Genomic DNA, 25,126 nt, shown 5'->3' on the forward strand with positions numbered 1-25,126 from the left:
CCATCCTCATTTTCGCAGGGGGGCCCAGTGATTTCTAGTCACCCCCCTGATTGGGAGTATTTGATTATGCCCCCCTACCCAGTACAGCTTCAGTTTATACGCTTACGCATCTGGTATCCTTTAAACATTTGATTAAAAAAAATTCAGCTGGTCTATTTCATTTTTTAGCTACTCTAAGGGCCCTTTTCCACTAGCAGTCGCTAGCATTCGCGCTGAACGCTAGCGATTGCTGAATCGCAATTCCGCCGTTTTCCCGACGTTTGCGGCCGCGATTTTGCTATGCTATGCACTGCATAGCAAAATCGCGGCAAAAGTCGCTCCGCGGCGCGATCGCGATCAAGTAAAAAACGAATCGCGGTAGTGGAAATGACCTACCGCGATTCCTATGTTAAAAAGCAAACCGTAGCGATTGTAAAATCGCTAGCGGTTTGCGGTTTTGCGATTCAGCTAGCGCAAACGCGCTAGTGGAAAAGGGCCCTTAGAGCCATGTAGGATTTTTCACAGACTCATAAAAAACAATTAATTGACTCCAATAGACTACTAACAACAGGTATTGCATAGGTTTTTAACTTTTTAACCCAATATGCCTCTTGTGAATATTTATGTTAGTGCTTCATAATATGGATTAAAATATAGAAAAGAAGAATGCTATGCTTGAATTATTTAAAGAGTCAAAGAGAAAAAAAGAGGATACATGCTGTTAAACATGCATTTGTAAACCATATTACAAATGTACTGAATGTAATTACCATACCGTGTCTTCAATTTTTAATGTACACATTTTTCCTTTCATTCAGTTTTTAAAACAGTCGCTAGCTTTTGATCCTACCTGTTTGATCATCATATTTGTATGCTGTAGATATACCCCGAGAAGTATAAAGTGGCTTAATTATTGGATGATATGAGTATGTTCTCATGTAAAGGAAAAACTCCAAGCAGTAATCCAGATACATGTTCTACAGTATGCTTTAACTATATCATAAGAATATACTGTACATTATATAGTTTTCTTAGTAAGTGCTTTACAGTCAATTTGAAATTTGAGTCAGATGATTTTTGACTGTTGCATCTTGGATAGAAAGATTAGCTACCTGATCGATGTATACACACGTAAGATGTTTTAAAGCATTTTATCTTCCCATCAACTCTGACCAGCTTCCCTGTCCCTGCTGAAGAGATGCACCCCCCGAGCATGATGCTGCCACCACCATATTTGACAGTGGGGATGGTGTGTTCTGAGTGATGTGCTGTGTTAGTTTACCGCCACACATAGCGTTTTGCATTTTGGCCAAAATGTTCCATTTTGGTCTCATCTGACCAGAGCACCTTCTTTCACATGGTTGCTGTGTCCCCCACATGGCTTGTGGCAAACTGCAAACTGGACTTCTTATGCTTTCTGTTAACAATGCCTTTCTTCTCGCCACTCTTCCATAAAGGCCAACTTTGTACAGTGCATGACTAATAGTTGTCCTATGGACAGATTCCCTTACCTGAGCTGTAGATCTCTGCAGCTCGTCCAGAGTCACCATGGGCCTCTTGACTGCATTTCTGATCAGCGCTCTCCTTGTTCGGCCTGTGAGTTTAGGTGAATGGCCTTGTCTTGGTAGGTTTACAGTTGTGCCATACTCCTTCCATTTCTGAATGATCGCTTGAACAGTACTCCGTGGGATGTTCAAGGCTTTGGAAATCTTTTTGTAGCCTAAGCCTGCTTTAAATTTTTCAATAACTTGATCCCTGACCTGTCTTGTGTGTTCTTTGGACTTCATGGTGTTGTTTCTCCCAATATTCTCTTAGACAACCTCTGAGGCCGTCACAGAGCAGCTGTAGTTGTACTGACATTAGATTACACACAGGTGCACTCTATTTAGTCATTAGCACTCATCAGGCAATGTCTATAGGCAACTGACTGCACTCAGATCAAAGGGGGCGGAATAATTATGCACACACCACTTTGCAGTTATTTATTTGTAAAAAATGTTTGGAATCATGTATGATTTTCATTCCACTTCTCACGTGTACACCACTTTGTGTTGGTCTTTCATGTGGAATTCCAATAAAATTGATTCATGTTTGTGGCAGTAATATGACAAAATGTGGAAAACTTCAAGGGGGCCGAATACTTATGCAACCCACTGTAAAAACGCATTGCAAGCGCATGCTAAACACATGTGTTTTGTATATGCGAACCGCAAATGCATAAAAATGCACGCAAAACGCTACAAAGACGCATTTGTGGGAAAAACGCACTAAAACCGCACATGACAGAAAATACAACCTTTGTTTTGTGTGCGCTCAGCCTTTCTCTTCAGGCTGGGTGCAGGGTGAAAGGTCATGTTTTCTGTCATGTGCTTTTTTTCCCACGTTTTTCTAGCGTTTTGCGTGCTTTTTTTATGCATTTGCGGTTTGCATATACAAAACGCATATGCGTTTTGAAAGTGTTTTGAATGCATTTTAATATTTTAATTTATGCAAATCACTAAGAAGACAACAGGAAGTGAAAATACATCACAAAACATTAAAAAACACATATAAAAACGTATGGAAAATGCATGAAGAATACATACCATTATGTTCCCATTGACTTTCATTATGTGCGTTTTTTATGCGCTTTTGAATATTATGCAACAAAACCAGCATATGCGGTTTTTATATGCGTTTTTTTTCATGCGGCCCATAGACTTCCATTAGTGGCAAAAACGCTGCATTTTCCGCAACGCTAGCATTTCTGCTAAGTGTGCACCTAGCCTCAGTTTTTTCTCCTAGGAGATACTTTTTTCAACTTATTTTTAACATAATTATTCAGCAATTTCAATTGAAAAAGTGCTACAAAGTAGATGAAAGCGTACCATCAAAATTATTTGAAGTATTTTCTCACTTGTTGGTGGTTTAAAAGACATTTTATTGACAATAAATAATGAAAATATCCATAAATAGAGTAATAAGGCCTACCCCAAAAATACACTTTCCACTTATTATACCCTTCTTATAGGCAGAGATTAGGGATATTCCAAGGATTACTTAACTTGCCTAATATTATTTGTCATTAGTAAGACACAATACAAGTTTTCTCTCTTTAAATCTATCATAAAGATAGCAAAATGTAAGGCATATGTCCCTAGTAGCATTTATTATACCTACCATGCACATGATTGAATTACATATGCCAGCAACTCACTGTCATAAAAAAAATGAAGCCCTTTTATTTCCACCAAAATATTTTTGGTGAAATGGGTTGCAACAAGTTATGAAATCCAAAGCAGCAATATTTTTTGCTTGCTATCTTCCTAATCCTCCCACTGCCCCCACTAAACTCTCAAAAGTAAACACATAAAATAGAATAAAAATCGTGCATAGCAAATTTTTCATTTAACAAATGAGGATTAACATATAAAACAATACAGCACGTCGCAACGCAACTTAATGCCCTGTTACGGTCACATACAGTAGAGCATACAGGCAATAAAAAGTATGTTTCCAAGAGCATGTGCAAACAATCCAATGCAGCTAATAACGTGTATAACGCACTGCATGCAGTACTTTCACTTAACGTGCAGCGTTAGTCACCAACGCAACGTGTGCACTGTGAATGGGGCATTGATTTTTCATTGCAGTGAGTTATTCTGCATTAAATGTTGTTTTAACATGCGACTTTAACGTCGCACTGTGAAAGAGGCCAGATACGTTTCTCAGGCTCTCTAGTTCCCTGGCGTTCTATTAAATACGCCAGGGTGGCTGCTGCGCAATATTTTTTGAATTTTTTTTTAAAATCATGTAGCTAGCCTAGCGCTAGCTACATGATGCCCCCCTTCCTGCGGCGTCCCTCCCAACCCTCTGATCGCCGCCGGCGCGTATACCCATAAGGAAATCCCGTTCTGAATGGTATTTCCTTTAGGGCTTCCCCCGTCTGCATGGCGACGAACGGAATGACGTCATCGACGTCGTGACGTCACAGGGAGTCCCGATCCACCCCTTAGCGCTGCCTGGCAATGATTGGCCAGGCTGCGCACGGGGTCTCGGGGGGGCTGTAATGCGGTGGGTAACGACACATCGGCGGCGAACGGCGGCGATCGTCACCAACACGCAACTAGCAAAGTGTAGCTGCGTGTTTAAAAAAAATTTAAGAAAATCAGCCCAGCAGGGCTTGAGCGGTGCCCTCCGGCGGTTATGGAAGAGCTGAGGTCGTCCATACCGCCAAGGAGGTTAAAGGTGCCCTCTTCCAATTCATTTTCAGGCTTGATTGATGGACTGTACATGCCAATAGCAGTTGGCCATTATGGTAAAGTACTTTGGGCTTTTATCTTACAGTAAAGACTAGGAAAGACATTAGGTAAGCAATATAATAAATAAAATAAGATCATCACTCACATGTGCTTGGGCTACCATATTCTTTCAAGTCCAGCCTTGATGTCTGGATGCACCTGCATTCATTAGTGCTCTGATGTTCACTACAATGCAGTTATTTAAGTTAGTTACCTTCATAGCATGCCACAGTTCATGAGCATCGTAGGCCGGGGGAGAGTACATCAAACCGACTATCACCTCCTTAAAATGTCCATCAAGTTTTTCTTTCAACTCATTAAGCAGATCCTTAAAGAGATAAAGAAAGGCTATCAAGAAAATCCGTCATCAGGAAATCATTTTATCACATTATATTATTCCAGCTTCTATACCATCACGCAATTGCCCCAATTTTGGTAGAGTAGCGTATGTTTTACTGCATACGTGGTAATTTACTGCATTTGGTAAATGCAGTTTGCAAATCTTATAGATTTTAGTTACCAAATGTGGTGTGAATCAGATCATAAAATGTGTGGAATTTTGTGTTATTTTACCAAAAATAGGAATTCCCAAGGAAAATAAGGGGCATTTTAGCAAACAATTTACTGATTATTTTAAAGGGACCCTGAGCTGTAGATAAAAATAAAATTGGTACTTACCTGGGACTTCCTCCAGCCCACCGTAGGCCGCGAGGTCCCCCGGCGTCCTCTTCGCTCCTCTCCCGTCCCGGTCTCGCCTGCGACTTCATTGCCGGCAACATTTGGGCTGAGTGTTGGCCCAATACTTCCTGAATGCTGGCCGCTACGCGTCATCACGGTGACCGGTGTGAAAGTCCTGCGCATGCTCGGTTCAGAGTAAGAAAACCGTGCATGTGCAGGACTGTCACACCGGCTGCCGTGATGATGCAGAGTGTCACTGTTCATGAAGTGTTGGGCCGACACTGGGTCCGGGTGTCACTGGTAATGAAGTTGCAGGCGGGACTGGGAGAGAAGTCAGGAGGATGCCGGGGGACCTCGCGGCCTATGGTGGGTTGGAGGAAGCCCCAGGTAAGTACCGATTTAATTTTTTTTTTCATTTCAGTGTCCCTTTAAGACCTGCCTGTACCTGGTGGTAATGGTAAACTCAATTTGTGTGCATTTTGTAGTTTTTAGTGGAGTTCCTATCCAGTTCATATTCCTAGTTTAGTGGAGTTCCTATTCAGGCTGTGTAACAGAAAAGTAAAACTCCAAACATTTACTGGATTTTTTTATTAAGGGTTGCCCATAAATATACTTTCCATGGTTTGCTACATAATCAAATACATTCCCCCCCCCCCCCAAAAAAAAAACAACCTGCTTCAGACTCTTAACTCATGGGGGACAATTAAAGACTAATATTATTATTTACCACATGCTTACCATTGAAACATTGTACTTTTACCACATTTTCCGCACTTTTCACCACACTTCTTACTGCATTTTTAGAACATTAACAAAAAATTGTCGCATGCAGAAAAATCTTTCAGAATTGCACAGAACAAATGGAAATAACGATTGCAGTACTTTCTCGACAAAAAAAGATTGCCGCACACAGCTACTAGAGATGGCCCGAACCTCCGATTTTTGGTTCACGAACCGGGTTCGCCAAATGTTCGATTCGCGCAAACTTTCGCGAAACGCAATAGACTTCAATGGGGAGGCGAACTTTGAAAACTAGAAACATTTATGCTGGCCACAAAAGTGATGGAAAAGATATTTCAAGTGGTCTAACACCTGGAGGGGGGCATGGCGAAGTGGGATAGACGCCAAAAGTCCCAAAGAAAAATCTGGATTTGACGCAAAGCAGCGTTTTAAGGGCAGAAATCATATTGAATGCTAAATTGCAGGCCTAAAGTGTTTTAAAACATCTTGCATGTGTATACATCAATCAGGGAGTGTAATTAGAGTACTGCTTAACACTGACGCACCAAACTCACTGTGTAACGCACCGCAAACAGCTGTTTGTGTAGTGAGGGCCGTGCGTGCTGGACTGGTGCGCACCATGATGAGAGTGCAGGTGATGGCTTTCCAGCCCATATGGTCGACGGGCTGAGTTAGCTGAATGACAGAACAGTGACTGTCCACTGTGTGCACTGTGAACAACAGCTAGGTAGGTATATGCAGTGATGGGTATTACAATGTGCACCTTCCACACACAGACAGGTAGCGGACAGGCACAGTGACACTGCGTGCGCTCAACTCACGTAGGAAGGTGGGTGCACTGTGAACAACAGGTAGGTAGGTATATGCCGTAATGGGTATTACAATGTGCACCTGTCACACACAGACAGGTAGCGGACAGGCACAGTGACACTGCGTGCGCTCAACTCACGTAGGAAGGTGGGTGCACTGTGAACAACAGGTAGGTAGGTATATGCCGTAATGGGTATTACAATGTGCACCTGTCACACACAGACAGGTAGCAGACAGGCACAGTGACACTGCGTGCGCTCAACTCACATAGGTAGGTGGGTGCACTGTGAACAACAGGTAGGTAGGTATATGCAGTAATGGGTATTACAATGTGCACATGTCACAAACAGACAGGTAGCGGACAGGCACAGTGACACTGCGTGCGCTCAGCTCACGTAGGTGGGTGGGTGCACAGTAAACAACAGGTAGGTAGGTATATGCAGTAATGGCTATTACAATGTGCACCTGTCACACACATACAGGTAGCGGGCAGGTACAGTGACACTACGTGCACTCAGCTCACTTTGGTGGGTGGGTGCACTGTGAACAACAGGTAGGTAAGTATATGCAGTAATGGGTATTACAATGTGCACCTGTCATACACAGACAGGTAGCGGACAGGCATCGAAGTTCCGGTAAAGTTCACGGTTCTCCGCGTTTCCGAACCCCCGTAAGGTCGCCTGGAACCGTTCGCCGGTGAACCGTTCGGGCAATCTCTAACAGCTACCAGAATTGAGGCCATTGTGCTTTTCCTGAGGTAATTAATGCTACTGTTATTAATGCTACTGTTATCAATGCTACTGAGATCATTTAAGCAACTCATAAAATTCTTGGGAAATATTATTTTGACCTATTCCATCTTCTACAACAAGCAAAGGCCGTTGCTGTACTGATAGGGCAACATTCTATTTAAGTTGTGTACAACTGGTTGACTCAAGGGCAGTGTAGGCACAGTGTGCCACTGCACCATATAAATATAGTCATTTCTACATAACTTTTATATGATACTATAATTAAATGACATCAAGGTGGATATGCAACTCGTGCGAAAAGTAGCATTAAGACAAAATGATCGTCTGTGAACATGAAACTCTCAGAGGCATGATTTAATATTTCAGAATAAGGACATCAAATCTGATTCAAAATGACAGATGGCTGTATCTGTATGAAATGTTTCATGCTCTATACAGAAATTTTAGTTCAGAACAAAATTACTGGTTAAAGAGAACCCGAGGTGGGTTTGAAAAATGCTAGTAGGACACAGAGGCTGGTTTTGCATACTATCACCAGCCTCTGTGTCTGTACTGTGTCCCCCCAGCACCCCCCCCCCCCCCCTGCGCTCTGCTCTCCCCCATAAAAAAACGCCATGCTAGCGACATGCAGCTTGTCGTTAGCTGGCTGTTTACCTTAATGCTGCCTGTCACTGCCGCTCCCCCGCCTCCTCTATAGGGCTTCTCCCCACCTGTGTCCCTTCCCTCCCCACCTCCGAAAGCTGATTGGAGGGAAGAGACGCAGAGGGGGAGCAGCGCTATAGAGGAAGCGGGGGAGCAGCGGTGACTGGCAAACAGCCAGCTAGCGACAAGGTGCATGTCGACAGCATGGCGATTGTTTTATGGGGGACAGCAGAGCGCAGAGGGGGCCTAGGGGGACACAGTACAGACAAAGAGGCTGCTGATATTATGCAGAACCAGCCTCTGTGTCCTAATAGCAATCTTCAAACCCACCTCTGGTTCTCTTTAATTCTTATACACTTTTTAAAGCCAGTGACATGAAAGTTCTGATTTTCACATAATTTATTCCATTGGGGAAGCTGAACCTAAATCATTCCATATTGTGTTAATATTTGTAAACATACAAAATAGCTGTGCTCATCCTACACAGACCATAAATAGGGGAAAGGGTGACGCAAAGGAATGTGGTCAAATCAAATGCAAATCAGCGGTAACCCTTGCACTCAAAGCTTACACTTGCAGCAACAAATAAAACACATTATCAAACTTCCAATTAAAATGGAGGATCTTATTTATCACAAAATCCTGCAGCATTTCCAAAATAAAGCCAACCCACCTTGTCATGGTTCCCTCCTTAAAGGATACCCGAAGTGACATGTGACATGATGAGATAGACATAGGTATGTACAGTGCCTAGCACACAAATAAGTATGCTGTGTTCCTTTATTTCTTTCTCTGCCTGAAAGAGTTAAATATCAGGTATGTAAGTGGCTGACTCAGTCCTGACCCTCACTGATAAGAAATTCCCCTTTGTATCTCTTTCTTGCTCTTAGAAGCCATTTTCTGCTAGGAAAGTGTTTCTATAGTTGGAATTTCTTATCAGTGAGGGTCACACTGTAGTCACTTCCTGTCTGAGTCAGCCACTTACATACCTGATATTTAACTATTTCAGGCAGAGAAAGAAAAAAAAGGAACACAGCATAGTTATTTGTGTGCTAGGCACTGTACATACACATGTCTATCTCATGTCACATGTCATTTCGGGTATCTTTTAAGATCAGGTCACTCATACCAGTATGCAAGCAGAGAATTCATAAATACAACTAGAAATTTGGACTGGGAGCAAATTAGGGTCTAAGTCTATAAATAAAAGGAACAGACACATATATGCATCCAACCAGCCATCCAAGTAACTACAGGGCTGGTGTACACCACAGCGTGTTTGGAGTGTTTTTAAAAACACTAGCGGTTTGAAAACCGCTTGGGTAATGTATTTCAATGGGCTGATGCACACTAGAGCGGTTCGTTTTTTTCCACAATCGCAAACTCGGGGGCTGCGGCATTTTTTAGATTTCTGAGGCGTTTCTGCCTCAATGTTACAGTATAGGAAAGTGGAAAACCGCTCTGAAAAATGCTAGATCAGAGCAGTTTTCCTGGCATTTTTGTTTCGGAAGCTGTTCAGTTACAGCTTTACTGTAACAATATATGAAATCTGCTACACACAAACGCTCCAAAAAAACGTTAGGCATGTTTACAAAACCTCTCTAGGGCCCCATTCACATTTGAGCATTTTGCCGCGATTTCGGCAAAACGCTCAAACGGTAGCACTTTTTAAAATCGCTAGTGCAATGAAACCCTATGTGCCCGTTCTTACTTGGCCGATTTGCGCTAATCGCCGCAAATCGGCCAGAAACGCGAAACGCAAACCTGTCGCCTGCACCATTTTCAGGCGATTTCCCGGCGATTGCATTTCATTGCTATAGAAACGCTAAACGCACTCGCAGCAAAATCGCCACAGTGCTCAGTGATTTTTCCGTGGCAAATCGTGGAAAAATCACTCCTGCAAAACGCCGGCAAAAATCGCCAGCGTTTTGCGATTCTAAGTGTGAATGGGGCCTAAACATGTCTAAAGTCGCTCTGAAAATTTGCTTCAAAAACATCTTGCGATTGCGTTCCCACTTGGTCTTCGCTGTTGTGTGTTCACCGTCGCCGGGTGGCGACTAGATTGGTGGACACACATACATTCTGTCTCTGTGCTCACTCTCTCCCTCTAAGGGCTATCTTGCCCTGCATTGCTTCACCTCGTACAATTCCCAACTGGCATCTGTGGCAGTGCAGAGGGGTTATTCAGATTTAAGATCAGGTCACTCATACCAGTATGCATCTGTGGCAGTGCAGAGGGGTTATTCCTCTGCACTCCACAGCTCCATCTGCCGGTGGGAATTTCTCTCTACAGGTGCATTGCACTAAAGCTGGGTTCTGTTGTTTTAAACGCTTGTGGAGGATTTCCGCAGTGTCAGCGCACATCTTGTGCGCTGACCACGGAAATAATTCCCCATTCGTTACAGTCACTACATACACTGGGGGTCACCAGTCAGTACCTGAACTGGGAGCTCCTGTCACTACCTGAACTGGGGGGCACCTGTCACTACCTAAACTGGGGGGCTCCTGTTACTACCTAAACTGGGGGGCTCCTGTCACTACCTAAACTGGGGGGCTCCTGGGGCTACCTAAACTAGGGGGCACCTCTCACTACCTAAACTATCTAGGCCAGCCAGCCCAACATCGCCACCAGCCAACCAGCCCAGAATCACTGGCAAAAAGGCCACAGCATCACCACCAGTCAGGCCAGCATTTACTTCAACCAGCCAAGCACAGCCCAGCATCACCGCCAGCCAGCCCAGCCACAGCATCACCGCCAGCCAGCCCAGCCACAGCATCACCGCCAGTCAGGCCACAGCATCTCTGCCAGCCAACCCGGCCACAGCATCACCACCAGTCAGGCCACAGCATCACTACCAGGCCTATCAGCCCACACATCATCCCCAATCCAGACAAAAATAGTATTGCCAGCCAGGCACAGCAGCCAGTAGAGGATAATTCAGAAGCTAGGTGAGAGGTGTCTACCATATTAAGCCCATTTATGTGAAACGCTGTCTATTTATGTGCTTCATGACTGCTGAGTTTGTCTTGTTGGGGGACTCAAGGTTACTGGATTTGTCTTGTTTGGGGGCTCATGATTGCTGAATTTGTGTTGTTGGGGGCTTTGTGATTTGTTGGGGGCCTCAAGATTGCTGAATTTGTCTTGTTGGTGGCCTCATGATTGCTGAATTTGTCTTGTTGGGCGCCTTATGATTTGTTGGGGGCCTCATGATTGCTGAATTTGTCTTGTTGGGGGCCTCATGATTTGTTGGGGGCCTCAAGATTGCTGAATTTGTCTTGCTGGGGGCCTCATGATTGCTGAATTTGTCTTGTTTAGGGCCTCATGATTTGTTGGGGGCCTCAAGATTGCTGAATTTGTCTTGTTGGTGGCCTCATGATTGCTGAATTTGTCTTGTTGGGCGCCTCATGATTTGTTGGGGGCCTCAAGATCGCTGAATTTGTCTTGTTGGGGGCCTCATGATTGCTGAATTTGTCTTGTTGGGGTCCTGATGATTGCTAACTGCGAAACTATGGGAAAAGCTGAATCATCATCATATGAGACAATAGCATTAAACCTACTTTTTTTTAGCTTTTTAAAACAGAAAATAAAACTGGGGGGTTCTAAAAAAAAATAATAAATTTTTCAGGAGTAGGATGGATGAAATTGTTTATCTTCATAGTTTATTTTCAACTTGGATTTTCCATAATGTTTATGTATGAGTTAAAATGTTTGAATTTAGTTTAAATTGCTGTTGGCACTTTGCGATAGATAAGTGACTTTTCGTCACCACTGTCCTAATCTAATGTCCCATCATTGCTAAGTTCATGTAAATTTGTCTCCACCCGTGACCACACCTACATTTTGGTCCATGACCACACACATTTTTCGCTACGTGCGCCGCACAACATAACCCCAGTTATGGGGGGGGGGGGTAGTGACTGTGGATAATCAGCACCGGGTGCCAAATACCCTAGGTACGCCACTGAGGTTAGGTATCAGGAAGAAGGATCATTATGAGGATGAAGATTAAAGTTAGGTGTCATAAAGTGGTTAATATTACATGGGCTAAGGTTAGGTGTTAGGAAAGTAGTTTTCTTAATGAGTGATTGGTTAGAGTTAATCCAATGACATTTAAATAAATTCAAGTTTCCTTTCCAGAGCGTGTCCGTGTGGAACAATGTATAAAGGTATGTGTTTCTCAGTGTTTCTACAGTTTAAAGTTTTTACATGTATACATTAAGCTATATAAAAAGTTGTGTGCAGTAATTAAAATTAATAATTTATTTTATGCAATTTAGTCTACGTTATATACTGATTTATATTGTAATTAAAAGTGCAGAGAAATGCGTGTCTTTGATAACACAGTCTGCTTCTTAGTTCATTATTTATTTAAATAAGAGATATTTAGATGTGAAACTGGAAATACAAAACAGTGATATGACCCTGCTGCTGCCTTTTTCCATTCTTTGTTCTTGTGCAAATAAGCTTCATGCACTATCTCTGTATAAAAAGCAATTAACTTGGACATAACAATCTCATGTCAAAGTAGACGTAATTCCTTAATCATATAAAAATATTTAGACATTATATACCCTTCCATAGAAACTCCCATAGGCCTCTGCAATCATAATTCGTTGTGCACTAGAGCGCTGGGTCAGAATATCAATCAAGATGTCCTTGTCACATCCTGGATAGAAAGAAAGCAAAGTACATTTATTAGCTAATGTATTCTTGATGCAACTTTAGTACTTAGATAAAATAAACTGCTCTAGACAACAAATAAACACAAGGTTTGCAAAATCAATTACTAACAAGCCTCGCACACATTACAAAAGGCTTTTCAGGAATAGAAAGGTAGGTGTGCTAATGGACAAACTATTGTTGATTGCAATTTCTTTTATTGGTTTAAAGACCTGTTTACATTTTTTCTAGCTTTCTATACCAAAAACATGACAGGGTGAATTAGGCTAAAAATGCTTTAGTCAGTTTTACTATACAATTTGCAATAAAACTAAGCAAAAACAACCTATAAAATACTTATAAATAGTTTTGGTGTTCAAATTCGAGACCAAAGGATTCAGAACCTGAACACATGCATTCAGCACTGAGCAGCAGGGGGAATTTCATTTGATGCTGATACAAGCTGGGAAGAAGAAAGTGTTGGAGTTACGGTAAATGAAATCTCAGCTGTTCAGTGCTGAGATGTTGCTGAATGCGTGTGTTCAAGTACCGAACCACGTGGTCCTGAATTTGAACACTTGTGCTAGAAAATGTACATGACTTCTCCCCTGCATAGCATATTCATGTACACCTAGTTAATGGAAATATATGATAACTAATGTTTTACAGCCTTAGTCTCCATTTATTGAGACAGAAAGGGAGACGAGAGGCCAGCTGATTGGACTTGATGGTTATATAATTGACCAAGTTGGGACGGGTATGGCTCTCAGCAGTTCAATGTATGTGCTATCACAAAACAAATAAGCAATGTCAGCTGACCAATGCCATGTTATGAAAATTGGCCTGATTCAAGACAAGTACTCAAGGAAAGGAAAATAAATATATAGATGCCAAAACACTTACAGTTTAGAAAGCTGTGTGATTAAATTACAGATTGGGTTTGTCTCCACTATAATTGTTGCTGTGCCTATTTCAGTAAAGTGTATAGTGTGCGGCACACAAGGACATTAGAAGTGCAAAGCGTACATTCTCTGCTGTTCCCTCGTGCATTATGGCAATGCACTGAATGTTACATGCATTTGTTGGTCCACAAAGAAGTGTTGTCCCATTGACTGCCACTGAATGGGATCAGTACTGCAACAAAGAGAAACACAGGCCCTGTGTATTGATCTATAATCACCAGCACACCAGCATTGCACAGTGGAAACAAAGATTAAGAGGGGGTGATTCATCTCAATGCTGTCAGAAAATACGTTAAAGTATTTAATTTAGAGATAGGAGAAGCAAGAAAGAGGGTTTACAATACTTGCCATGTAACATTTTTCATAGAGCCCCAAAGGGCTTTAACCAGAGGACAAATCGACCATATGTGGTCATATGTTCATCTTTTGTTTCCATTTACGTTTGGTGGTGATGGAAGCCCGCTGGTCTGCACTGTTATTGAAAGTGTTTCCAGTACTTTTTCCCATACTGGCTGTGCGTGATTGCATCACAGGTGCTTGCCTGCTCCATCTGCAGGTTAGCTTGCTGTATGCTATTGATGGCACCAAAAGATGTTCAAGTTACTTAAACATTGACATTCTTGCTTGATTGGTCTTCTGCTTTGTTTGTTATTATTATTAAACCAAGTTTAAGACTTGGACTTTCACTTTGTATGTGAAAAATAATTACCTCAATTTAGCTATAACCAAAGATTGCAGAGATTAATCACAAATATGATTATAGTTTATTTACTGTCCCAGCCTTTCCACAGAGTTTCTAACAAAAACTATTAGATGAATGCATTAGATCCAGCTGTTAATCACTAGCTTAGTTCAGTCTCTAAAGAGGAACCGTAAAGATATATAGTAGAATGTAATACATTATTCTGGATACCCATTTTTGCATTAATTGTCCTGCTTTCCATGTCAGAATCACTTCCTATATTGCTATATACAGGTGAAACTTGAGAAATTAGAATATTGGGCGAAAGCTAATTTATTTCAGTAATTCAAGTTAACCACTTGAGGACCACAGTGTTAAACCCCCCTAAAGACCAGGCCATTTTTCATTAAATTGGCCACTGCAGCTTTAAGGCCAAGCTGCAGGGCCACACGACACAGCACACAAGCGATTCCCCCCACCCCTCTTTTTCTCCCCACCAACAGAGCTCTCTGTTGGAGGGTGTGATCGCCCCCCAGATGTTTGTTTGTTTATGTATGTTTAGTTGTGTTTTTTTTTTAATCTGTTGTGCGCCCCCCTCCCTCCCCTCTGCCAGCCAATCCCAGTGATCAGCTGTCATAGGCTTCAGCCTATGACAGCCGATCACCTCTGTGCCTCTGGAGGGAACAGCCGTGTCACACGGCTGTCCCCAATACAGTGCTGCTGTAGATCGCATCCCTGTACGGGTAATTAGATGGAGGTTTCGCTGTCTAACAGTCTCCCGAGTGGCGATCACCGCTCGGAGACTGAAGGCGGACCTCCGCTTTGCCCACCAAGCAGGATATGTGCACACAGCCTGTGTGCGATCGCCTGCAAAACAGAGTCCCAGGATTTAACGCCTGTCCTGACACCCATCGGCGTGACGCAGTCAGGAAGTAGTTAGAAACTAGTGGTGAAACTAAAATATGAAATAGGAACCATTTGCAGGTGTTTTGGATTAATTAGCTGATTAGAGTTTTACAATCTATGGGCCGCAGGAAAAAAACGCATATAAAAAGTGCATATGTGTTTTGAAACATGCATATTTAAAAACGCAGGTTTTGTTGCATAACATTCAAAAAAGCACACAATAGGCTTGATTCACTAACCAGCGCTAAGTTTTAGCGCCAGTGTGAAAAGTCGTTTTTTGTCCCTAGTGCGCGCAAAGCTATTGTGCGCGCAGCGTGGGTGCGCTTATATTAGTGTGCGGTGCGACGATACCGTCGCACCTGCTGCCTCTTAAACGTCGCACCTGATGCGACAATAACAGCGCATCGGGTGCCCCCAAAGCGGCACATAGATCCGCCGTTTCAGGGGCACCTGATGCTCCGTTATTGTCGCATCAGGGGCGACGTTTAAGGGGCAGCGGGTGCGACGGTACCATCGCACCGCGCACTAATATAGGTGGACCCGCGCTGCGCGCGCAGTGAGCGGGGCTGTATCCAATGTGTGGGCGCAAACCACCTAACTCCGTGGTTTGCGCACACTAAGTCTTAGGGCACACTAACCGGCTTAGCGCCGGTTAGTGAATCAAGCCCAATGAATTCAATGGGAATGCAGTGGTATGCGGTTTTCATTTTTAATAGGCTTTTTTTTAATTGTTTTGTGATTTTGTGATGTATTTCCGCTTCCTATTGTCTTCCTAGTGATAAGCATAAAATGCAATTGAGAAACGCATGAAAAACCAATACAAAATAAATGCATATGCACGCAAAATGCTTGAAAAATGCATCTGCGGGAAAAAAACACTAACACAGATGCAGTAAAAATGCAGTAAAAACGCACACACAAAAACATAATTGTAAAACATTTTTTAGGAAAGGAATATCTGGCTTTGCATGAAATGAGTCTATTTCATATATAAGTTTAACCATTTTAAGTTGAATTACTGAAATAAATGGACTTTTGCACAATACTCTCATTTTTCAAGTTTCACCTGTAAAAGTATATATACGTGCCCTCCAAGTGCTGCTTAAAGCCTTCCCGACGGCCTAACGCCGATAGACGTCGGGAAGGTGGCAGCCCCAGGACCACCTAACGCTGAAAGGAGTCAAGTCCTGGGGCGGGGTTCTACAGGGGATCACGTCATCAGTCTACCATCGACGAATGCTCCGCTCCGTAATCAGTCTACCAGTGGCGGTCGCCGCTAGGAGACTGTTAGACGGCAAAACCGCTGTCTATTTACATTGTACAGCGCTGCAATCTACTGCAACCCTTTACTGGGGACAGCCGTGTCACTAGGCTCTCTCCTAGAGAGGTTCCAATCGCGATCACCTCCCGTATGCTGGGAGCGCTGTGATTGGCTGGTGGAGGGAGGGAGGGGAGTAATCAAAATAAATGAAAAGTAGAGAAATGTATCTTAAAAAAAAAATATATATAAATCAATACATTAAAAATAAACAAACATTACACCAGCCAAATCAGATCAGAGGTCACCAACAGAAAGCTCTGTTGGTGGGCAGAAAAAAAAGGTGGGGGGGGTCACTTGCCTGCTAATTGATATGGCTCTACAGCAAGCTATTAAAGTTGCAGAAGCTGCAGAACACTAAATTGTAAAAAATAGCCTGGTCACTAGGGGGGTGTAAGCCTGTGGTCCTGAACTGGTTAATGGACAACTGAAGTGAGAGGTATATGAAGGCTGCCATATTTATTTTCTTTTAACCTCCCTGGCGGTATGATTATTTCTAGATTTTAGGGCCTTTTTTCGCAATCGGAGCTGGCAGGCTAATTTTTTTGATATAAAGGGGAAAATATATGTATGTAGCTCTGCGATCTCCCACATCGCTGTACAGAGGACAGCCTTGTCACTTAACTGTCCTACGGAAGGGCTCACAATCTAATCCCTGCCATACCCATATGTCTATGTGTGTATCATGTAGTGTATGTAATGGGCTAAACATTTTTGCACGGTTTAGCGCGACCGTTAGCACGGTTTAGTGAATCAACCCCCATGTGTTGTTCCTACTCACTTCACAGCTAACAAATGTTCCACAGTGAAGCACCTTGCCAGCAGTAAAGAGGCTGCCACCTGTCATAACTTTAAGAATGTAAATCAATGTGATGAAAGTTTTGACAATGAGACAATATTGACTAAACAATTTTAAAGCAATATTGTAAAAAAATCGCTATTTTATTCATTTCGTTATATTCGATGAAGTTCTTTTTTAAACGAATGAGGTCTCCTGCTCTTTGCAGCTAATTACTCATGTAGGAAGATGTACATTTCACGAATGTCCTGACCCCAAAGAGAATGCAGATGCTATGTTTGCCAAGAAGTGGAATTTAAGCTTACATTTAGTTTCAGTAAATTATAGCAATCTGTAACTTGAAAGGGAAAAAAATTGTTAATACCGTTACATTATAAAAAGGTTTGTACCGCACTGACATATGTTTACAGCAATCTGTTAATGAAACTGCAATTTCTCTTTAAAACACCTTTTTTTTTTTTTTTTTTTTACGGTTTCTCAGTTGATTCTAGCTTCTGTCATCTGCAATACTTGGATCAAGTCCAATTCCTGCGTTATGTGATGTTTTCTATAAAAGTTTGTTAAAAATTCTACTTTTACAAAATACATGCAGTACCTAGTTAACAGACCCAGGTAATACTGAAATGCTGTTTCTGGTTAAGAAATGCATGTATGCATATTGTTAAAGGGAACATGAAGTGTGATAGATATGGGGCTTGATTCACAAAAGAGTGCTAACTGTTGGCACGGCCGTTTTCGCGTGAATTTTCGCATTGCGCGCGATCGCGAATTTTTGCACAAAACGGTGACGTTTGCGCGTGAAATCGTTATCGTTTCGCGTGAAAATTCGCGAGCGCGCGCAATGCGAAAATTCACACGAAAACGGCCGTGCTAACAGTTAGCACTCTTTTGTGAATCAAGCCCATGGAGGCTGCCATATTAATTTCCTTTTAAATAGAGATGGCCCAAACAGTTCGCATGCGAACTTGTTTGCGCAAACTATGCGGGTTCTCGTTCTTGTCGAAACACGAACTTTATGCGTGTTCGACCCGCCCCCTATACTACATCATTGGGCTAAACTTTGACCTGCTACATCACAGTCAGCAGGTATATGGCAGCCAATCAGGCTGCACTCCCTCCTGGAGCCCTCCCCCAGCAGCATCGGCCATTTTCTCACTCTGTGTGCTGCTGTATTAGTGAGAGAGGGGAGAGACATGGGAGAGACATTGGAGAGATAGGGAAAGCGATAGTTAGGAAGTCTGTTAGCTTGTTCCTTGCTGATATTTGTTGATGAAAAGCACCCCAAAACATCTCTTTTGAGAGCTAATGTTCTTGTGATGTGTTTTTTTGTGTGTGGCCCTGGACCACTGACACTGCATATACAGCCCTGTCTGTCACAGCTGGCCCTTGTTAATTGATATACTGTTCCAGGCCCAGCACAATCAGTGCCTAGTGTGACTGCTGCACATTGTATTATAATACCAGTCACTGCATACCTTTCACTGCATCTGTGTGAAGGCACGCTGTTTTATATATCAGTCCGTGCATACCTTTCACTGCATCTGTGTGACCGCACACTGTTTTATATACCAACAGTCAGTGCATCCATTTTCACTGCACCTGTGTGACTGTACATTTTTATACCAGCAGTCACTGCATACCTTTTCACTGCACCTGTATGACAGCACATTGTTATACCAGCAGTCACTGCATACCTTTCACTGCATCTGTGTGACTGCAAACTGTTTTATATACCAGCCAGTGCATGCCTTTCACTGCATCTGTGACTGCACATTGTATTATACCAGCAATCACTGCAACCTTTTCACTGCACCTGTGTGACTGCACATTGAATTATACCAGCAGTCATTGTATACCTTTCACTGCACCTGTGTGACTGCACATTTATCCTCTCTTTTGTCTTCTTTGTTTTAGGAGAATTGGACGTCACACCACTGTATACGCATTTCCATGGCAACTGACCACCATGGAACGCGCAAGCCGGCTCTTGATACCTCCGGCGGTATGCACGCGGGATTTGGTGACGTCACAGGCCCGGCCGGCCGTGACTGTGAATGGAAGAAACTCTGGAACATGCCAACCCCGAAAGGGGTGGAGTATTCTCACTGTGCAGACTGGGAGGCTTGGGGCAAGATGTCGGAATGATGTATGCTCGGTAACGAGCCGGAAGCGGCAGTGGTGAGACCCTCCTCTTTTGTTTTTACTCCCTCTAACTGCTCACTTACATTTTGAGTATTTAAACAGTGGCTTGCAAAAGTATTCGGCCCCCTTGAAGTTTTCCACATTTTGTCATATTACTGCCACAGACATGAATCAATTTTATTGGAATTCGACGTGAAAGACCAATACAAAGCGGTGTACACATGGGAAGTGGAATGAAAATCATACATGATTCCAAACATTTTGTACAATTAAAAAACTGCAAAGTGGGGTGTGCATAATTATTCAGCCCCCTTTGGTCTGAGTACAATCAGTTGCCCATAGACATTGCCTGATGAGTGCTAATGACTAAATACAGTGCACCTGTGTGTAATCTAATGTCAGTACAAATACAGCTGCTCTCTGATGGCCTCAGAGGTTGTCTAAGAGAACATTGGGAGCAACAACACCATGAAGTCCAAAGAACACACCAGACAGCTCAGGGATAAAGTTATTGAGAAATTTAAAACAGGCTTAGGCTACAAAAAGATTTCCAAAGCCTTGAACATCCCATGGAGCACTGTTCAAGTGATCATTCAGAAATGGAAGGAGTATGGCACAACTGTAAACCTACCAAGACAAGGCCGTCCACCTAAACTCACAGGCCGAACAAAGAGAGCGCTTATCAGAAATGCAGTCAAGAGGCCCATGGTGACTCTGGATGAGCTGCAGAGATCTACAGCTCAGGTGGGGGAATCTGTTCATAGGATAACTATTAGTTGTGCACTGCACACAGTTGGCCTTTATGGAAGAGTGGCAAGAAAAAAGCCATTGTTAACAGAAAAGCATAAGAAGTCCCGTTTGCAGTTTGCCACAAGCCATGTGGGGGACACAGTAAACATGTGGAAGAAGGTGCTCTGGTCAGATGAGACCAAAATGGAACTCTGCAAAAGACTTGAGACTGGGGCGGAGGTTCACCTTCCAGCAGGACAACGACCGTAAACATAAAGCCAGGGCAACAATGGAATGGTTTACAACAAAACATATCCATGTGTTAGAATAGTCCAGTCAAACTCCAGATCTAAATCTAATCTGAAACCTGCTGTTCACAAATGCTGTCCATCTAATCTGACTGAGCTGGAGCTGTTTTGCAAAGAAGATGTGCAAAGCTGGTAGAGACATAAGGCCCATACACACGTCTGATTTTTGCGAATGACGGGTCGTTTGAACGTCCCGTCGTTCAGTCGTCCGCACGTGTGTATGGGCCTATACCCTACAAGACTGGCAGCTGTAATTGCAGCAAAAGGTGGTTCTACAAAGTATTGACTCAGGGGGCTGAATAATTACGCACACACCACTTTGCAGTTATTTATTTGTAAAAAATGTTTGGAATCATGTATGATTTTCGTTCCACTTCTCACGTGTACACCACTTTGTATTGGTCTTTTATGTGGAATTCCAATAAAATTGATTCATGTTTGTGGCAGTAATGTGACAAAATGTGGAAAACTTTAAGGGGGTGAATACTTTTGCAAGCCACTGTATGTGTCATTTTAGTCAGGATTTTGGTCTCTGAGGAAGCAAGCCTAGCTTGTGAAACGGCTGTCAGACCTGCCTTTCTGGTGTATGTGTTTGTTTTGATGGGAATGAAATAAAGTGTGGAATCTTTAGCAACGTTACTGGTGCCCGGATTCTGCTTTTCTACTGACTATTACATGACTGCACATTGTATTAGTCAAGTCAGTGCATACCTTTCACTTCATCCCCCCAATATGGATAAAAAAAACAGGCAGAGGCAGAGCCAGAGGCAGGCCACCCAGCAGGTCTGTTTAAGGTCGTGCTGTCGTGATTTTGTTTGGCCCTCGACCAAAGTACAGTGTTCAGAAGAAGGCAAGTGCCATCAACCCTTAATATTTTCAGGACGTAGTTGACTATTTAATACAGAACACCTCATCTTCCTCAGCTTCCGCATGGAAGCGTGACATATCTTCCTCCTCCTGCTCTGATTCTGGCCCCCCACTTAACACTCAGTCGGCAGCCATCACCAAAGTGCTATCCTCCCATGGCTCAGCGGTGTGGAAATTTTTGTGTGTGTCTGCCTCAGATGAGAGCGATGCCATCTGTACTCTCTGTCACGGAAAATTGAGCCGTGGAAAGACTAAGACAACATACGGACAACTGCCTTACAAAGGCACATGATGAAAAAGCCCAAACTGCAATGGGATGACCACCTAAGGAAAAGCAGCACACAAAAGCAAAGCCTCACACCACAGTGGAAGATACCAGGCCGAAATTATTTCTCAAAAAAGGTGATACCCAAACTGCACCATGATGTTGAAAGGCAAGTGTCATCTCTGACACACAGCGTTGGGTCAAGGGTCCATCTGACCACGGATGTCTGGTCTGCAAAGCACAGTCAGGCCTGCCCGAAAACTAAGTCAGTCCCCACACACAGCATCTCTGCCTGCACGCCGTTTGACTGCCTGCCCCAAGACTAAGTCGGTCCCCACACAGCATCTCTGCCTGCAGGCTGCTTGCCTGCCTTCTCCGCCACCACCAACAGGGTCCAGGACACCATGTGGATTCCTGAATGTTTAAGGCCGCTGCTAGCAGCCGCTATAATAATTTTTCTGGTGCGTGTACATGCCTGCCTAATTTTTCTGGCTGCACTGTGGCTGCAACAACAAAACAAAAGCATGTACATGTGTCAATTCCCCTTCATGATCATTACCTTTCCGTGGTAATGATTGCATATCACAATGAAGCAATGACCAGAAATATGAGTGTGTTGGGGGGCACACCCAAGATAATAAGGTCATTGCTTCATTGCGGACAGACCAAATTCGATCAGCTGGACACTCAGTCACTGTTGTTCTGACATTGAGCTACCTCAGCCCGACCATATGGGCATGAAAACCGCCATCGCCTGCATTCTCACCATGGTACGCACCAGTCCAGCACAGCCATCACTACACAAACAGCTGTTTGCGGTGGTGCGTTACACAGTGAGTTTGGTCTGTCAGTGTGAAGCAGTACACTAATTATACTACCTGATTGATGTATACACACGCAAGATGTTTTAAAGCACCTTATGCCTCCAATTTAGCAATGCAATGTGATTTCTGCCCTTAAAACACTGCTGTGTGTCAAATCCAGATTTTTCCCGGCGACTTTTGGCATGTATCCCCCTTAAAACATCTTTCCCATCACTTTTGTGGCCAGCATTAGTGTTTGTAGCTTTGAAAGTTCACCTGCCCATTGAAGTCTATTGCGGTTCCCGAAGTTCGCAGGTTCACTAACTTTTGCGGAAGTTCGCGTTCAAGGTTTGCAAACCGAAAATAGGAAGTTCGAGCCATCTAATTGACTGGCTGTCCTTACATAGTTACATAGTTATTTTGGTTGAAAAAAGACATACGTCCATCGAGTTCAACCAGTACAAAGTACAACTCCAGCCCGTCCCCCACATACCCCTGTTGATCCAGAGGAAGGCTGGTATGCAGCTAAAATAGCACGCGAACAGTAACAACTTTGCCCGTGCAAACTACTTAGCACCCTTGTTTGCATGTGCAAAGCCTTAAAGGGACACTTAAGCCAGGAATAAAAAATCAGTTTTACTTTCCTGGAGCTTCTACCAGTGCCCTCCAGCCGTCCCGTGCCCTCGCATTCACTCACGGAGCCTCCAGTCCCCCGCCACTAGCTAGTTTCATTTTCGCTGACAGGCCTGGCCACGCCTATTTTTCTTTGCGTTTCCGTCCGCAACAGCATCCTGCATCTGTGCAGGATGATGTTGAGGATGGGAACATGAAGAAGGATATGCGTGGTCAGGCCTGCGCAGGCACAAAAAGCCCACCAACTGCCTGTCAGGGCCTGTCAGCTAAAACAATACTAGTTGGCGGCGGGGGGCCGGAGGCTCTGTGAGTGACTGCGAGGGCACGGGACAGCTGCAGGGGCCTGGTAGAAGCCCCAGGCAAGTAAAACAGATTTTTTATTCCTGGCTTAAGTGTCCTTTTAAGGCTTTGCACGTGCAAACTAGGGTGCTAAGTAGTCTGCACGGGCAAAGCTGTTACTGTTCGCGTGCTATTTTAGCGCACGTAAAGTGTTACGTGTGTACAGCACTGCGCGCTACGCTCCGTTCGTTTGCAATACAGCCGCTTCGCGTGCAAAGTATGCTTATCACGCTACTTAGCACGTGAAGCAGCTGATTTTGCATGCAAAGCGCTGTGCGCAAAACTTTACATGCGCATCGCTATACTTTACACGCGCAGACTCTTACGCGCATATTAGCGCGTGAAGAGGCAGTTTGCACATGCTAACGGAATTTTCACTGGTGTGCTAACACTTAGCACGCTTTTGTGAATCAAGCCCATAGTCTATCTCACATACATATTTAATTTATATTATAAATTATCCTAGGTGTAAAAATGTGTGAGCATCTTCTGGACAAATACTTCTGCTATCAGGGAGATGAGTACAAATCATGAGGCCACTTTGTGAATCTTTGATTGGATCCCTGTCTCTTTGCTACCCATGTGGTGTCTAAATATACAGTCACCATGAAACCACAATTTCTTTAATAACAAGTGCTAACACCATCTTCCCCTACCCTGTGGTCTGGTGTGGCCACCATGCCTTTCCAATAACTCATGCTGCTACCATTTCCCCAATAAAAAATGTGGTCACCAGTCTCTACCCTTTCAATAATTGTATTTGACACCATTGCCTTCCCCATAAAAAGTGTGGCCTTCATTATTCCCTGTGTAAATATTCCCCACCCACTAAAATTGATGTAGCCACCCCCTCCCATAACATAATAAGAAGGAAAGCATTGCTTGCCCAATTTTTCACCACCACAGGAATCTTTGAGCTTGATTCACTAAACCGTGATAACTCCTATCACGGCTGCGCTAGCGTTTTCGTGCATGTTTTCATTTTTTGCGTGCGTTTTTGCAATTGCGCTCGCAAATGCTAGTGCGCCTGTGATATGAGTTATCACGGCTTAGTGAATCAAGCCCCTTGTGTGATTCATTACGGCAAATGTGTCCTCTTTACTGAAAACTAACCTAGCTTCAGAGCAGAGGCAAAAGATGTGTTTAGTTGCTGTTTTGTTTTTTAATTATGCAGTCATCATAATACAGAAAGAGGGCCTTTTGAGGGGTGTCCCTAAAAAAAAAAAAAAAAAAATACCCCTGCCTTGCAGTAGAGACAGAAATCCCTTGGAGTAATCTACTCTTTATCCTTCGGGCTATGCCGCGCAGGAAGATATCTCAGCCCCTGGTGGGGAGATTTTGCCCATTTAAAGTGCTGTGCGCGCAGCTAGCACTTTGCTAGCCGCGCACAGCTTGATCGCTGCCGCCCTGCGGCGATCGCCCGCACGCAGCGGCAGAAGAGAGCCCCCCCCGCCAGAGCCCTGCGCTGCCCGGACCAATGAGTTCCAGGCAGCGCTATGGGCTGGATCTGAGGCCTCTGACGTCAGGACATCGGCTGACGTCCATGACGTCATTCCGATCGTCGCCATGGCGACAGGAGAAGCCAAACAGAGGAACGCGTTTGGCTTCTCCTGTTTGCTATAGATGCCGGCGACAATCGCACTAGAGGGACACATGCGCACTCTAGTGGTGTTTCATGTAGCTACCACTCTGGTAGCTTTAGATGAAAAAAAAAATAAAAAAAAAAAAACAGATTTCTGCCCATTTAAAAAAAAAATCAACCGCCAGGAGGGTTAAAAAATGCAAACCTCAAAGTACAGGCAGAAGGCTTTTGGAGTGGTCTTCCTAAAAA

General features: G+C 43.6%; 1 protein-coding gene across 4 annotated transcripts in view; it reads right to left on the minus strand.

Annotated features, from left to right (window-relative positions):
- The window catches only part of ANXA10 (annexin A10), a 194,416-nt gene that overhangs the window by 104,991 nt on the left and 64,299 nt on the right, over nucleotides 1-25,126 (minus strand). For all 4 annotated transcript variants that reach the window (XM_068269334.1, XM_068269352.1, XM_068269344.1 and 1 more), the window contains exons 3-4: nucleotides 12,455-12,549; nucleotides 4,474-4,587 (exon numbers count right to left, since the gene is read on the minus strand). In XM_068269334.1, coding sequence (XP_068125435.1) covers nucleotides 4,474-4,587; nucleotides 12,455-12,549 — 209 coding nt within the window. The remainder of the gene's footprint in view (nucleotides 1-4,473; nucleotides 4,588-12,454; nucleotides 12,550-25,126) is intronic.

Source organism: Hyperolius riggenbachi, chromosome 1 (assembly GCF_040937935.1).
Source record: "Hyperolius riggenbachi isolate aHypRig1 chromosome 1, aHypRig1.pri, whole genome shotgun sequence".
Taxonomy (NCBI): domain Eukaryota; kingdom Metazoa; phylum Chordata; class Amphibia; order Anura; family Hyperoliidae; genus Hyperolius; species Hyperolius riggenbachi.